Source organism: Salvelinus fontinalis, chromosome 22, assembly GCF_029448725.1.
Source record: "Salvelinus fontinalis isolate EN_2023a chromosome 22, ASM2944872v1, whole genome shotgun sequence".
Classification (NCBI taxonomy): Eukaryota; Metazoa; Chordata; class Actinopteri; order Salmoniformes; family Salmonidae; genus Salvelinus; species Salvelinus fontinalis.
The window spans coordinates 19,798,132-19,812,619 of record NC_074686.1 but is presented as its reverse complement, the minus strand read 5'-3'; the positions used below and the strand labels follow the sequence as shown (position 1 = coordinate 19,812,619).

The following is a 14,488-nucleotide window of genomic DNA, read 5'->3' as shown; positions in this document are numbered from 1 at the left end:
CAGAGAGAGAGAGAGAGAGAGAGAGAGGGAGCAGGACAGAACAGGCAGAGAGAGAGAGAGAGAGAGAGAGGGAGCAGGACAGAACAGGCAGAGAGAGAGAGAGAGAGAGAGAGAGGGAGCAGGACAGAACAGGCAGAGAGAGAGAGAGAGAGAGAGGGAGCAGGACAGAACAGGCAGAGAGAGAGAGAGAGAGAGAGGGAGCAGGACAGAACAGGCAGAGCCACTGCTGAGCAGATAACGTCACACTGAGATCTGCTCTTCACGGAGTCTGTTTGTACTGGGAACAGGACACAGAGCCAGGCACAGACACAGGGCCAGGCACAGACAGAGCCAGGCACAGACATAGGGCCAGGCACAGACATAGGGCCAGGCACAGACACAGAGCCAGGCACAGACACGGGGCCAGGCACAGACACGGGGCCAGGCACAGACACGGGGCCAGGCACAGACACGGGGCCAGGCACAGACACGGGGCCAGGCACAGACACGGGGCCAGGCACAGACACGGGGCCAGGCACAGACACGGGGCCAGGCACAGACACGGGGCCAGGCACAGACACAGGGCCAGGCACAGACACCGAGCCAGGCACAGGTGTGTGCACACACACAGCAGAAATGGGGTTGACTTGACAGCCTTGAAGTAAATACATGATTTGAAGCTGTACTGTAAGCTATAGAAATGGAGGACTATATTTACATCAACTTTGAACTTCATTTCCCATCAAACCATGACAAGACAGATCAGCATTCACTTCCTGTAGACCAGCCTCCCCTATCATCTCTTCCCCCAGCCAACATCCACCATTATAGCAGCCATGTTGGGTCACCTATGGCCCCCAGTCGCCCTCCGCTTTGTGTTGTAGTAATGATCTGTTTGGTAACTGTCTGCTAGAGGGGTCTTGCGCCTGGCTCTGACAGGTGGTGATGGAAAAGCAGAAGCATGCTTATAGCATCATTAGCATCAGTTGTCACAAATGGCACCCTTTTCCCTAATGGGCCATGGTCAAAAGTAGTGCACTATATAGGGAATAGGGTGCAATTTGGGATGCAGTTCTGTTGTCATTAACCATCTCTGGACCTGACTGGCATGGCATGTTCTGAGGTTTGGCTTGACCCATTGATTATTCTATAAAAAGGTATATTTCTTATCATGCGTCCTTGATAATCGATATGGTAATGAGCTACTCAATCTTTCCATTTTTAGTGATATATTATTTCGCCCATATTAGTCTGACGCGTGATCATTCAGAGACCATTTAATTGATGTGGGTATATGTGTGAGTGTGTATGCGTGTTGGTCATGACCAGTCACTACTGCATGACTCACAATAAGAACTCGGGGAACAGATCCACAAAACTAAATGATGATGACAGCAACGGCACTAAAGATTGCATTACTGAACATCTCCATAATCATTATGATGATAACAGCATTAGAACGGAGCATTAACAATGAAGGTTCATGCTTTAAATGTATTTAATTGTCTCAGTGTGAATCCTGCCTAAGGATTCAATCGCTGGGGGAATGAAGGCAGTAAAAAGCCAATAAGTTGTTAAATTAAAGACAAATCTAAGGAGGCTTCCTGTTCAAAACAAAGTCATCAGTTTAAATCATATAAACCAAACAATATCTTCACTTCTAGTAGAAAATCCTTTCACTGAATGAACTAAATTCAGTACCAGGCGGGTCGATACTGTGAACCATCAGATCCTCCTCTCCACCCTCTCCGAGTTGGGCATCTCCGGCGCGGCCCACGCTTGGATTGCGTCCTACCTGACAGGTCGCTCCTACCAGGTGGCGTGGCGAGAATCTGTCTCCTCACCACGCGCTCTCACCACTGGTGTCCCCCAGGGCTCTGTTCTAGGCCCTCTCCTATTCTCGCTATACACCAAGTCACTTGGCTCTGTCATAACCTCACATGGTCTCTCCTATCACTGCTATGCAGACGACACACAATTAATCTTCTCCTTTCCCCCTTCTGATGACCAGGTGGCGAATCGCATCTCTGCATGTCTGGCAGACATATCAGTGTGGATGACGGATCACCACCTCAAGCTGAACCTCGGCAAGACAGAGCTGCTCTTCCTCCCGGGGAAGGACTGCCCGTTCCATGATCTCGCCATCACGGTTGACAACTCCATTGTGTCCTCCTCCCAGAGCGCTAAGAACCTTGGCGTGATCCTGGACAACACCCTGTCGTTCTCAACTAACATCAAGGCGGTGGCCAGTTCCTGTAGGTTCATGCTCTACAACATCCGCAGAGTACGACCCTGCCTCACACAGGAAGCGGCGCAGGTCCTAATCCAGGCACTTGTCATCTCCCGTCTGGATTACTGCAACTCGCTGTTGGCTGGGCTCCCTGCCTGTGCCATTAAACCCCTACAACTCATCCAGAACGCCGCAGCCCGTCTGGTGTTCAACCTTCCCAAGTTCTCTCACGTCACCCCGCTCCTCCGCTCTCTCCACTGGCTTCCAGTTGAAGCTCGCATCCGCTACAAGACCATGGTGCTTGCCTACGGAGCTGTGAGGGGAACGGCACCTCAGTACCTTCAGGCTCTGATCAGGCCCTACACCCAAACAAAGGCACTGCGTTCATCCACCTCTGGCCTGCTCGCCTCCCTACCACTGAGGAAGTACAGTTCCCGCTCAGCCCAGTCAAAACTGTTCGCTGCTCTGGCACCCCAATGGTGGAACAAACTCCCTCACGACGCCAGGACAGCGGAGTCAATCACCACCTTCCGGAGACACCTGAAACCCCACCTCTTCAAGGAATACCTAGGATAAAGCAATCCTTCTGCCCCCCCCCCCCCCCCCCTTAAAAGATTTAGATGCACTATTGTAAAGTGGCTGTTCCACTGGATGTCATTAGGTGAATGCACCAATTTGTAAGTCGCTCTGGATAAGAGCGTCTGCTAAATGACTTAAATGTAAATGTAAATGTCTGTGAATTACATACCAGAGTGTTGAAGTGTTCTAGAAATGAGAGAGAATTTATACACAGGTCTGCAAATTAAAATGAAAAGACGGGTTTGAAGTATAAACTGGGTGGTTCGAGCCCTGAATGCTGATTGGCTGAAAGCTGTGGTATATCAGACCGTATACCATAGGTATGACAAAACATTTATTTTTACTGCTCTAATTACATTGGTAACCAATTTATTTAAGCAATAAGGCACCTCGGGGGTTTGTGATATCTGGGCAATATACCATGGCTAAGGGCTGTGTCTAGGCCCCCCCGCGTTGCATCGTGCATAAGAACAGCCCTTAGCCGTGGTATATTGGCCATATACCACACATCCTCGGGCCTTATTGCTTAAATGAACCCCTGAAGCTCAGCAGCTGGGATATGAAGAGTAAGGAAGCAAGAGATGGGATGAAAGACAGTGAATATCAAGTGAGAGAAAGGGAAGACAACTGAATGGCGGCTGTAGTGTGTGTTCCGTCCTCACCTCATCCCCTCAGTACTCTTGTTCTGGTAGTTACAGTAGAGCTGCGGCGTCCCCAGCATGGCCTCAGCGAAGACAGCCAGGAAGCCCAGGGTCTCCACGAACAGAGACGAGTCCAGCAGCAGGTAGGTGATGTAGGCCACCAGCAGGGTGAACGCCACCACACACTGCATGTAGTCCACGAAACGACTCCACGACCAGAAGTGGCTCCATTCAAAGTCTGAGGCAGACAGACACATGCGGAGAGAGGAGACAAAACACTACAAACAGTGATAAACCCTTTCAGCTCCATTTATCTCCATAATAATACACTGGCTCGAGAAGATTATAATGAAAGCATTGCATGTGACGTGAGACAAGGACACATAGCTGCATGGAAAATGCATTTGGAATACATTTGGGAAACCCTGAATGATTTACTCTAAAATGTTTCTGCCTCACCAAATGATCCCTTAAGTTAGTTTTTGCTTTGTTCCCTTTTCATCAGGGGAATAAACAAAACAAAAACACTGACTAAGTTCAGTTTAAGTCATGAATTCAACATGAAGATTATACAACTGCAGGCCTCCAATACAATCTATAGTGACATCTCAGCTCGGAGACTGGCACCTCCACAACACATTGTGCTGCCTCAACCTTTCACCTCTAACCTATACGAGTACCCAAAAACAACCGTAAACACGATCAGTGAACGGATAAGAAGGTTAGCGATGAGGATGCATCCTTGTTTGGAGTGCTGAGGATTATGTTATGTCAAAATGTCAAACGTTATTGTGGCCTTCCCTGCCGTTATATCTGGGAGGTCAACACTGAGCTGCACGTAATGTATTTTAATATTTCTCAGAGCCTGACCCTGCTCTAAACAACATTAAAGGAGAGAAGAATACATTGAGGAAATGAAGTTGTCGCTGAACGGGGGGGGGGGGGGGGGGGGGGTGGAGAGAGGGGGGAATCCACTGTGCAGTATCTTCAATAGGATTTTTACAACCATGATGAAATGAGATTCCACTAATCTAAAAGACAAGCACCTTGATATTCCGACTCCAACACACCTAAACTAAATGAAAGTGAGCAATTTGAACAAACTCATGCAGTTTACACCTTTCTGATTCGTAGGGGTTGGGTTAAATGCGGGAGACACATTTCAGGTGAACGCGTTCAGTTGTACAAGTGACTAGATATCCCCCTTTCGTCTAAAATGACATGGTTGATTGGGTTTCCTACCCTTTTCCATAATCACATTGCCTTCTGACACACACGAAGAGGTACGACACCTTACATTACCTGTCCTGCTGACTTACTGAGACTGATTGCATTCTAAAGTGGAACAACTGCTAGGTTTGACATTTCAATTGAACTCATTTTATTGAAATACTGATGATAAACGGTTCTGAGATTTAAATGGGATTTCTGACTAATGCACATGGCAGACAGGTGTATTTGTGTGCATGTGAGAGTCAGGTTGTGTGTGATCGATCATCATGTCTGCAACTCAAAATCACCCAATCAGGGTCATGCTAGCAGTCTGACCTGTTCATATAGGATCTAAAGGAAATGTATGCCCAGAGATGAGTGTATTGGGGATAACATAAAGGGGTTGTCTGTCAGAGTACTAAAACCCATCCTCCGCAGACACTCCACAGAATAGAAATGTTCCTTCCATAAACACAGTTCCTGGTTCCCAACGTGAGGGAAATTAGAGGGAACTGGCTTATTGTAGTAGTAGAAGAGAATTGTTTCAGGTGTTAACAGCAGTACCTTAGCGTGCGACACCCAACTGTGCCACTCATCTACCCTGGGGTGCTCTCGTTCCCCTCCTCCTCTCCTCTTTCCTCCCTCTGTTTACTCTGACACGGTACCTCTGTGTGTGTGTGTGTGTGTGTGTGTGTGTGTGTGTGTGTGTGTGTGTGCCGTCCTCACCACGGGGACAGTGTGGGGGAGAGAGCTGGCTTCATGTCAAAATGTACCCCCTGCTGCCCATGCACAACATGCACACACACTTTCTGATCACTGAGCAATGGTAAATGTGTAAGCAGGCAGGCATGTGCCAGAGCTAGATATTGTTTTGCAGTAGTTTATCTCCCCAGGACATTAGAGGGTGTCGTTTAGCCTGCCAGGTCTACACTTCCCATAATCACGTTGTCAATCAAGTCATTTATAGTCCATAATCATGCAGGGTAAACAGCTACCTAAAAAAATGGTATAGAAAAAAAAAAGAGCCTGCTTTTTGTGGCTAAGTCAAATTAAGGTGTGTGAGGAGAGTAGGATGTGAACCTGAATGGTTCCAATGAATCACACCATACAGGAGAGACTGATGACTAATAAGCATCAAAAGATTATATACGTAGACTATTCTCAATGCCCCGTTCGCTGCCTCTGTCCTCCCTGACTGGCCCTGTCCTCCCTGGCTGGCCCTGTCCTCCCTGGCTGGCCCTGTCCTCCCTGGCTGGCCCTGTCCTCCCTGGCTGGCCCTGTCCTCCCTGGCTGGCCCTGTCCTCCCTGGCTGGCCCTGTCCTCCCTGGCTGGCCCTGTCCTCCCTGGCTGGCCCTGTCCTCCCTGTCCTCTCAGACTGGCCCTGTCCTCCCTGGCTGTCCCTGGCTGTCCCTGTCCTCTCAGACTGGCCCTGTCCTCCCTGGCTGTCCCTGGCTGTCCCTGTCCTCTCAGACTGGCCCTGTCCTCCCTGGCTGTCCCTGGCTGTCCCTGTCCTCTCAGACTGGCCCTGTCCTCCCTGGCTGTCCCTGGCTGTCCCTGTCCTCTCAGACTGGCCCTGTCCTCCCTGGCTGTCCCTGGCTGTCCCTGTCCTCTCAGGCTGTCCCTGTCCTCTCAGGCTGTCCCTGTCCTCTCAGGCTGGCCCTGGCTGTCCCTGTCCTCTCAGACTGGCCCTGGCTGTCCCTGTCCTCTCAGACTGGCCCTGGCTGTCCCTGACTGGCCCTGGCTGTCCCTGACTGGCCCTGGCTGTCCTCTCAGACTGGCCCTGGCTGTCCCTGACTGGCCCTGGCTGTCCCTGACTGGCCCTGGCTGTCCCTGACTGGCCCTGGCTGTCCCTGACTGGCCCTGGCTGTCCCTGACTGGCCCTGGCTGTCCCTGACTGGCCCTGGCTGTCCCTGACTGGCCCTGGCTGTCCCTGACTGGCCCTGGCTGTCCCTGACTGGCCCTGGCTGTCCCTGACTGGCCCTGACTGGCCCTGGCTGTCCCTGGCTGTCCCTGACTGGCCCTGGCTGTCCCTGACTGGCCCTGGCTGTCCCTGACTGGCCCTGGCTGTCCCTGACTGGCCCTGGCTGTCCCTGACTGGCCCTGGCTGTCCCTGACTGGCCCTGTCCTGTCCCTGACTGGCCCTGTCCTGTCCCTGACTGGCCCTGTCCTGTCCCTGACTGGCCCTGTCCTCCCTGACTGGCCCTGTCCTCTCTGACTGGCCCTGTCCTCTCTGACTGGCCCTGTCCTCTCTGACTGGCCCTGTCCTCTCTGACTGGCCCTGTCCTCTCTGACTGGCCCTGTCCTCTCTGACTGGCCCTGTCCTCTCTGACTGGCCCTGTCCTCTCTGACTGGCCCTGTCCTCTCTGACTGGCCCTGTCCTCTCTGACTGGCCCTGTCCTCTCTGACTGGCCCTGTCCTCTCTGACTGGCCCTGTCCTCTCTGACTGGCCCTGTCCTCTCTGACTGGCCCTGTCCTCTCTGACTGGCCCTGTCCTCTCTGACTGGCCCTGTCCTCTCTGACTGGCCCTGTCCTATCTGACTGGCCCTTTACCAGTACACAGGCCTAGTAACCAACTCCCCTCACATCTCTGGTAGTGCCAAATACTGCTCAATGGTCCTATTCGCTGGTCCAACTGTCAACAAAGACATCCTATAAGGGAACAGAATAGAAGACAAACAATAGCATGTGATTTGAATTAGAATTTTAAAGCAGAGTGAAACAAAATGTAGCCTATCCCTGGATCTGTAGAACACTACAACAAAGCTGAGAAAGATTATCTAAACTAGACCGCCATTTGAGCAGCTTGATACATTTGACTTCCACCTGGGTAGGTAATCCGTAGGTTTATTTATACACCGAAACAGCGTGCTCTCTTAACCTGAATAATCTCTTTAAAGTCAACCTTCCCTTCGGCTTGATAGCCGTCTCATAAACCAGATTAAGATCCTATCATAACCAGTCACTAACTTCATAATACCAGAACTACCATATCTACCTTGAGGATTTTTAACAACAGATATGCTGAGATCTAGGGTACAGTATGCATGCTGGCACGCACGACACACAAACACACAGTACCAAACGACAGGGGCGGAGACAGAGACATAATTGTCTTGTGAAGTCGTTACCCTAAATTCACAGCCAATTTAACCCAGAACAGGTTCCAAACTAACAAACAGTCCACTGACACAGGGAGGGAGGAAAGAGTTTGCTGTTAGTTTGAATTCACAGGGCTTAATGCACTTCTCCAGAGTGATTGGGACATCGTTTTTGATTGGACAACCTGCCGTGATAATGGAGCCTGGAGAGAGAGCCACAGAGGGAAGCCAGCTCTGTTCGTACTGTGATGTACAAACAGTTCAATACAAGCACAGAACACACACACAACGTTAGGAATATACAGAAATATACTGGTTCAACGGGTCCGCATTACACTTCATGTAATGTGTCAGAATACTGTTTCGTCGGTCTCAGTTTGAGACTCACATTTACAAACTTCAGTGAAAGCATATATATGATATTGAAATACTCAATTGTAGCCAACCTCATGAAAGCCTGAAACCCCAACAAAGATAAGGAGACTTCAGAACTATCTGTTACTCACAAACTACATTGAGACAATCTCCCTTTAGGAAGTTCGGCAGAGAGTTGTTGGCTGAGGAATTCCTCTCTCATCAATAGTGGATTACAACATGCCTCTCCTTCATATCTCCTCCTGGATTAATCAATAGATGAACAGACCCATACGTGTATATAGCAGACAGACAAGCAACAGTTCTGTCAATGCTAATCAAGGTTGGCAGAGAGAGGTGATGGATTGCCAGAGAGACTGCGAGAGGCCAGGAAGACGGCTGAGAAAGGCCGCACAGGCCAAGGAGGTAGAGGCAGGGGCAAAGAGAGAGGCAGAGAGAGGCGGAACCAGAGAAGAGGAAGAAAGTCTGGGAGACAGAGATCCAGAGAGCCCGGAGAGCAGAGAGGCTGAGCTCCAGATCCAGCCCTGGGCAGCCCAAAGCCAGGCAGAGGCTAAGGAGAACACAGCCTGGCTCTGGTTCCAGCTCTACTGCCAAGAAACATGCCAACTGTACTCTGGTTCCACTGCCAAGTGCCAACTGATTCATGTACAGTCCAGAACCATGATCCTACACGTGGCACACAAAACGGCAGCTTTTAAAATGTGTTTATTTATTTAACTAGGCAAGTCAGTTAAAAACAAATTCTTATTTACAATGGAAGGCCAACCCCTCCCCTAATCCGGATAACGCTGGGCCAATTGTGGGCCACCATATGGGACTCCCGATCACGGCCGGTTGTGATACAGCCCGGGATCGAACCAGGGTCTGAAGTGACGCCTCTAGGACTGCGACGCAGTGCCTTAGACCGCTGCGCACTCGGGAGCCCCTTTTGACGAGGTAAATTGAAGTCAGAGTTAAGCTTTTTCTACTGCGATGAGAAGAAAGCCAGCTTACCACACCACTGGAGTTGTGCTGTAGAACATCATGCTGGGTGGAAACAATTTGACAAGTTGTAAGAAGTTTGCAGCAACTCCGCCAGTCAACTCCTAGTTCCCAATCACACAACTCCAAACACAGAGGCTGAATAAAGGGTGAAAAATTATTTTGGATTGCTGAAATGAATATCTCAGACAGTCCGCAGCTTTCTCTGCAACTATCATTGGATTCTACAATGCACAATCAAAGAGAGAAGACGAGTGAACCCAATACAGTGTGATAGATAGCAGTTCTAAGGTAAATTACATCACTGTCAGTGAGGACTCTGGCCAATATACAACACAGAGCATTACTGCATCTTCACAGGCACTGTAGGCATTAGTTATTTCCCAGCTCCACCTACTGTTCACATAGAGGATAGCAACTGCTCCCCAAGTACAAAGCAGCAGTGTTAACTAGAACTAAACACAACATTGAGATCCACTGTTAGTAAATCCATATTTATGATGGGCATCACACGCTACTCACACAAACAAAGTTCTCAGCACAATGAAACAGGTACAATTGATCGATTGAAAGGTTGAGACTCCGTCCTCTCAACATTATAGCAGCTGGTCCTCAGCCCCTCTCAGCTGCCTGAGTGAGGGAGCAATACAGTAACAAGAGGGAGTTGAAACAAAGGGCAAAGATAGAGGTAGAATAACAAGGACAGAGTTAGGAAGACCACAGTCTCATAAACTGTCCCATCTGAGTTGTCTGTGCCTCTTCAGCAAGCTGGTGTGAATCCAAGTCATCATCATTGTTGTTTTACCAGACAGGACCACAGAGGAGAGGCCGTGGGTAGTGCACATTAGCTTTCACATGCAGCATTTAATACAATTGTTGTTGTAACGCTATCAACGACAACAAAAAACACTGAGCATAGTTCATTTCAAACCAAGAAACAGTCAAGTCGTGACTTTTCTAGCCACAAAATAGCCGAGCAGTTAGTCTCTCAAGGTCAATAACATCAAGTAAAGAGCAACAATCAAAGTCTTAATATATATGGTTAATCAATATATAGGAGTCTAGAATGCATGCATTTTAATGTTCTGAGTAAGAATCTGAGTCATCACAATCAGACATCTCAATGAACTGAAGCAAAATTCAATTTCCATGAACAATCACTGCAATACTATAGTAAACATGCATGCTATAGTAAACTGATATCAGAAGCATAAAAAGCATTTTACACACCAACACACTTCAAGCTACTGACTATAGCTAACATGCATTGTGAACTTCCATGCGAACACTATAACAACTATATTGGTTCTTTATGAATCACAACTATGACAAGGAAGGATCACATGTGATGCAGGAGGATGCATGCCAGGTTAATGCAGGATGATGCTGATGAGTTAGTGGCAGTTAGCACTGTAAATGGAGCATTAACAGAGAGAGTGCCACATAAGTCCATGTAGTAAGGACAGAAAGAGCAAGTTTAAGGGAGGAAGGAAGATGAATGACTGGATGGCAGAGAGAGACGGATGGCACCTACCCAGAAATAACTTCTTAGGGACTGTGACCTCCTCCTTAGTGACTGTTACTACAGACAAAACTAAATAAGAGGAAAGGGAGAAAAGAGCTTGGTTTTTCTAAAGAGAGGTAAAGAGAGCTTAAAGAGAGCTTGGTTTCACCTTGTGCTACAGACCAGTACTGACCCACAGTGTCAAGTGAGGGGTTTCTTCTTGACATACGGTTAGTGATTTCAAAAGGACGACCCCCATAACTTCCCTGTAGGAATTAACAGAGTTGAAACTTCAACGTTTGTTTTACGTCTGACAGAGTTGAAACCTCAACGTTTGTTTTACGTCTGACAGAGTTGAAACCTCAACGTTTGTTTTACGTCTGACAGAGTTGAAACCTCAACGTTTGTTTTACGTCTGACAGAGTTGAAACCTCAACGTTTGTTTTACGTCTGACAGAGTTGAAACCTCAACGTTTGTTTTACGTCTGACAGAGTTGAAACCTCAACGTTTGTTTTACGTCTGACAGAGTTGAAACCTCTACGTTCGACTAAAAGTTTGACTGATCTCAAACCAACTGACCCACCTCCCCTGATCCTGCCAATTTGATTGGTTACCAAACTCTGGATTGAGGCCCCATGAGTGCAGCACTCAGCGTTTAATGTTCTAATATTGCGTTGGCAGAGAAACACAGGTGTAGATCAGTCAGTCAGTCAGTGTATATAGCCAACAGGCTGAGGAAGGGCGTTATGAGCCAGATACAGCAGCCAGCCCCCTCTAGTTCTGCAACAAATGATCAACATCCTGTTATTATGACTGTAATGGCAATATTTAAGATGAAGAATGTTTAGTTAATGTTTAGCATTTGATATTTTCCCTGTCTGTAATACACATGAATCTACCAGTGTTCTGTTTGTGCAAGGTGCAGGTGAATTTTATTTTTCACCAGATTAGTCTCATTGAGATTAACAATATATTTTACGAGAGAGACCTGGCCAAAAATAGCAGCACACAAAGTTGCAGACACATTTACAACATAAAACACACAGCAATACACTTTTGTTTTTAACCATCCATTTACACATTGAACAGGAAGATGGTTTGGGGAAGTGTGGTGCAACTAGGGGTCAAAACATTGACAGCCCCCTGCTTCATCAGTGTGAATATTCTCAATTGTTTTCATATCTCTGTTGATAGTATTTGACACCAGACTGAAGGTGCAAGGGCCGAGGACACACTGATTATTACTGTATTTTGTGACACTGATTCTGCAGCAGCTAACAAATCAATGCCTTTTTGTTTCCCGACAAGCCTCTCGGGCTGGTGTTTACAGAACATGTGGTGCTGTCTGATTAGGATATTAAGGGCCTGTCTCCAAGAGGCCAGTTAGATATTTCTCTGCTCCTGTGCGGGATATTGTTCTCCATTTTGCAAACTTGTAATAAACTGGATCGATTTTTTATTGAGTTTCTGTGACTGCTCTTCTCTTTCGTTCACCTGGAAATTCCTATTACAAAGACGAACTAGAGGTGTACAGTACAAGGCCACGTTCAGTAGGCAAATGGTTTCAAACATTGCAGATAGAAAATGTCATGAAGAGCCAACATGTGACATAATATGATTTACTGCTTAAACAAACCATTAAACCACTCTAACTGCACACACACTCACAGAGATAAACACCCAGCTACATGTCAGAGGCATGTTTGATCTACAGGTTGGTGATAAAACCAAGCATTAGCAGTAGTTCACACCATGTTGCGAACAGAGGTTATGAACTGATTATAAAGCCACAAAGAGGAGCTAGGAACCGGGAGGTTAAAGACACGTGTAAAGAGGTGAGTAGGGACAGGCCAGGGAGGAGGATACTGACCTGTGAATGAACGTTTCTTAGTCTGGAGTTCGGTGGCCACGCGGACGTTTGTACACAGGTTGAGCATGATCAACATGGTGGCAATCATGACGATGCTCTGCCACAGGAGTGGTGTCTCAAAGTAGCGCCCAAACCTGGAAAGAGAAGACCGGGAGGGAGGGACTAGTCAGGCTCAAGGGCAGTAATAAAGTTCCCGCACTGGAGACAATAGGCATTTGTTGAAACCAACCCAGAACTGTGCTATTCAAACTAATTTGACTATTCAGTGAGAGGCAGTGTCATTTTCAAACACTGTAAATTCTGAAGGGCCAAATAGTTGACGTCTGTCTGTTCTTTAAAATGCACTTAGTTTACAGCCTTCACATGCATCAATGCATATTTGTAATAATATGCAACAAGTGTACCACACCTGTGGCAAAACGTACCTGAACAGTATACGTAGAATGTTGGCCACCAGTAGGACGAGGCAGACATAGGTGGAGAATCCCTCTGCTTTCTGTGTCGGTCTGATGTCCCTGTACTGGGGGATGTAAGGTACCACTCCACCAAACACCATGGCCCCCGCAGTGATCCATGTCACCAGTTGGTTCAGGACATACATGAGCGGCTCAAACATCTCATCTTCCATGTTCTCTCTCTGTTATCTAGTCTACCAGGGCACAGCAAAACATGGAAAGTGCCAAAGGGCTGTGCAAAGTTCTAGTGAACTGCACTTGCTTTTCAAAAATGTGGTGTAGCCTAGTCAGAGAATGTGGATAGAGTGGTGCCTTTGGATGCTTATTTACAGTCAACTACTGGATCAATAACCAATGAAGGGGACATAATGATGTCATTGGAAGAACATTTTAAAAAGTCCCTTCTTTCAACCCGGAAGTAAAGCAGGAACAACTATGTCCATCAATTATGTTCTATTGAACAGTTTAGCGTAAAATCCAGAGGGTCTACCTTAGAAGAAATGACGAGTTGATCATGTATCAATAAACATTCACGTGGCGCTACTGATACTAATATAAATTAGGTTAGAATAGCAAAATGTATGTAACAAGTTAAACGTTACAATTGAGCACATCGTCGCCCAGAGAACTCAAACTTGCAGCGGGTCGGTCGACCAATCAAATGAATGCAATATTATTTAAAAGCAGCTTCAATTTACTGGCTTGATCGCGATTTGTATAGAAACCTAAAATAGTCGACGCTCGACATTTCCTTTACAGTTAGTTGTCCCTAGGCTAGTCGAAGCGACTCAAATCCCCAGTGCTCTGGGTGGGTTTGTCGTTTTAACTGGATGGCAGCAGGAATCCATGCAGCACATGACTGTTATTTACAAACAAATCCCTTTTATCTGGAAAATATCATTCCAGCTAAAATCGAGAGAGCATGAATTGACCCGAAAGTGCTAAAACACCTGCGTCCAACGCCTCTCCCCGCCCTAGAAACCGAAAGTTCGAGCAGCGCTTCCTTCTACGTCAAAATCGTCACTCCCTGTTCTGCCAAGATCTGAGTTTGGTTTCATGGTCCTAGACAGAATTAATTTGGAAGGGGACATCGACCACTTCTTAGTATATGTATATGTAGCAGTGTGATGTTGTTCCCCTAGATTACGCACCAAATTGCACACAAGGACCAATTCAAATAGGCCAGGTCAAGAGGGGATGTTAATAATCTGATAATAATAATAATAATTCAGTGTATTTTTTTATTTAATTACAGCTGCATAGCTAATGTTTTTATTTGGTGTACAAACACTTTTTCATACCAATATTGTACATACAAGTGATTGTAAAAGTTTTGTATACTTTGGTTTGGCCCATCGCGGGTTATCTGTATCCCCATACCACTTTATCGTTCTCTTTTGCCTGACCCTCGGCTAGCAAGGTATGTTGTCCTTGGCTCCGAAACTGTTTAATATGGAACCGTCATAAGGTTATACAATGTACTGTTTTGCAACCATACGTTTGTTATAGTGTGGACAGTGTAGGAATTTATGTTAACAAGTTTCACAGAGCTCACTGACTGGG

At 47.1% G+C, this 14,488-nt stretch overlaps 1 protein-coding gene across 2 annotated transcripts in view; it reads right to left on the bottom strand.

The window, feature by feature from the left end:
- The window catches only part of LOC129819999 (solute carrier family 66 member 2-like), a 27,356-nt gene extending 13,443 nt beyond the window's left edge, over positions 1-13,913 (bottom strand). Inside the window, exons 1-4 of one of the 2 annotated variants that reach the window (XM_055876778.1) lie at positions 12,896-13,913; positions 12,471-12,604; positions 10,630-10,689; positions 3,451-3,667 (exon numbers count right to left, since the gene is read on the bottom strand). In XM_055876778.1, the coding sequence (XP_055732753.1) occupies positions 3,451-3,667; positions 10,630-10,689; positions 12,471-12,604; positions 12,896-13,098 (614 nt within the window). In that variant the 5' untranslated portion in view covers positions 13,099-13,913. The remainder of the gene's footprint in view (positions 1-3,450; positions 3,668-10,629; positions 10,690-12,470; positions 12,605-12,895) is intronic. The other variant, XM_055876779.1, reaches the window with a different exon arrangement.
- Between the last annotated feature and the right edge of the window lie 575 nt (positions 13,914-14,488).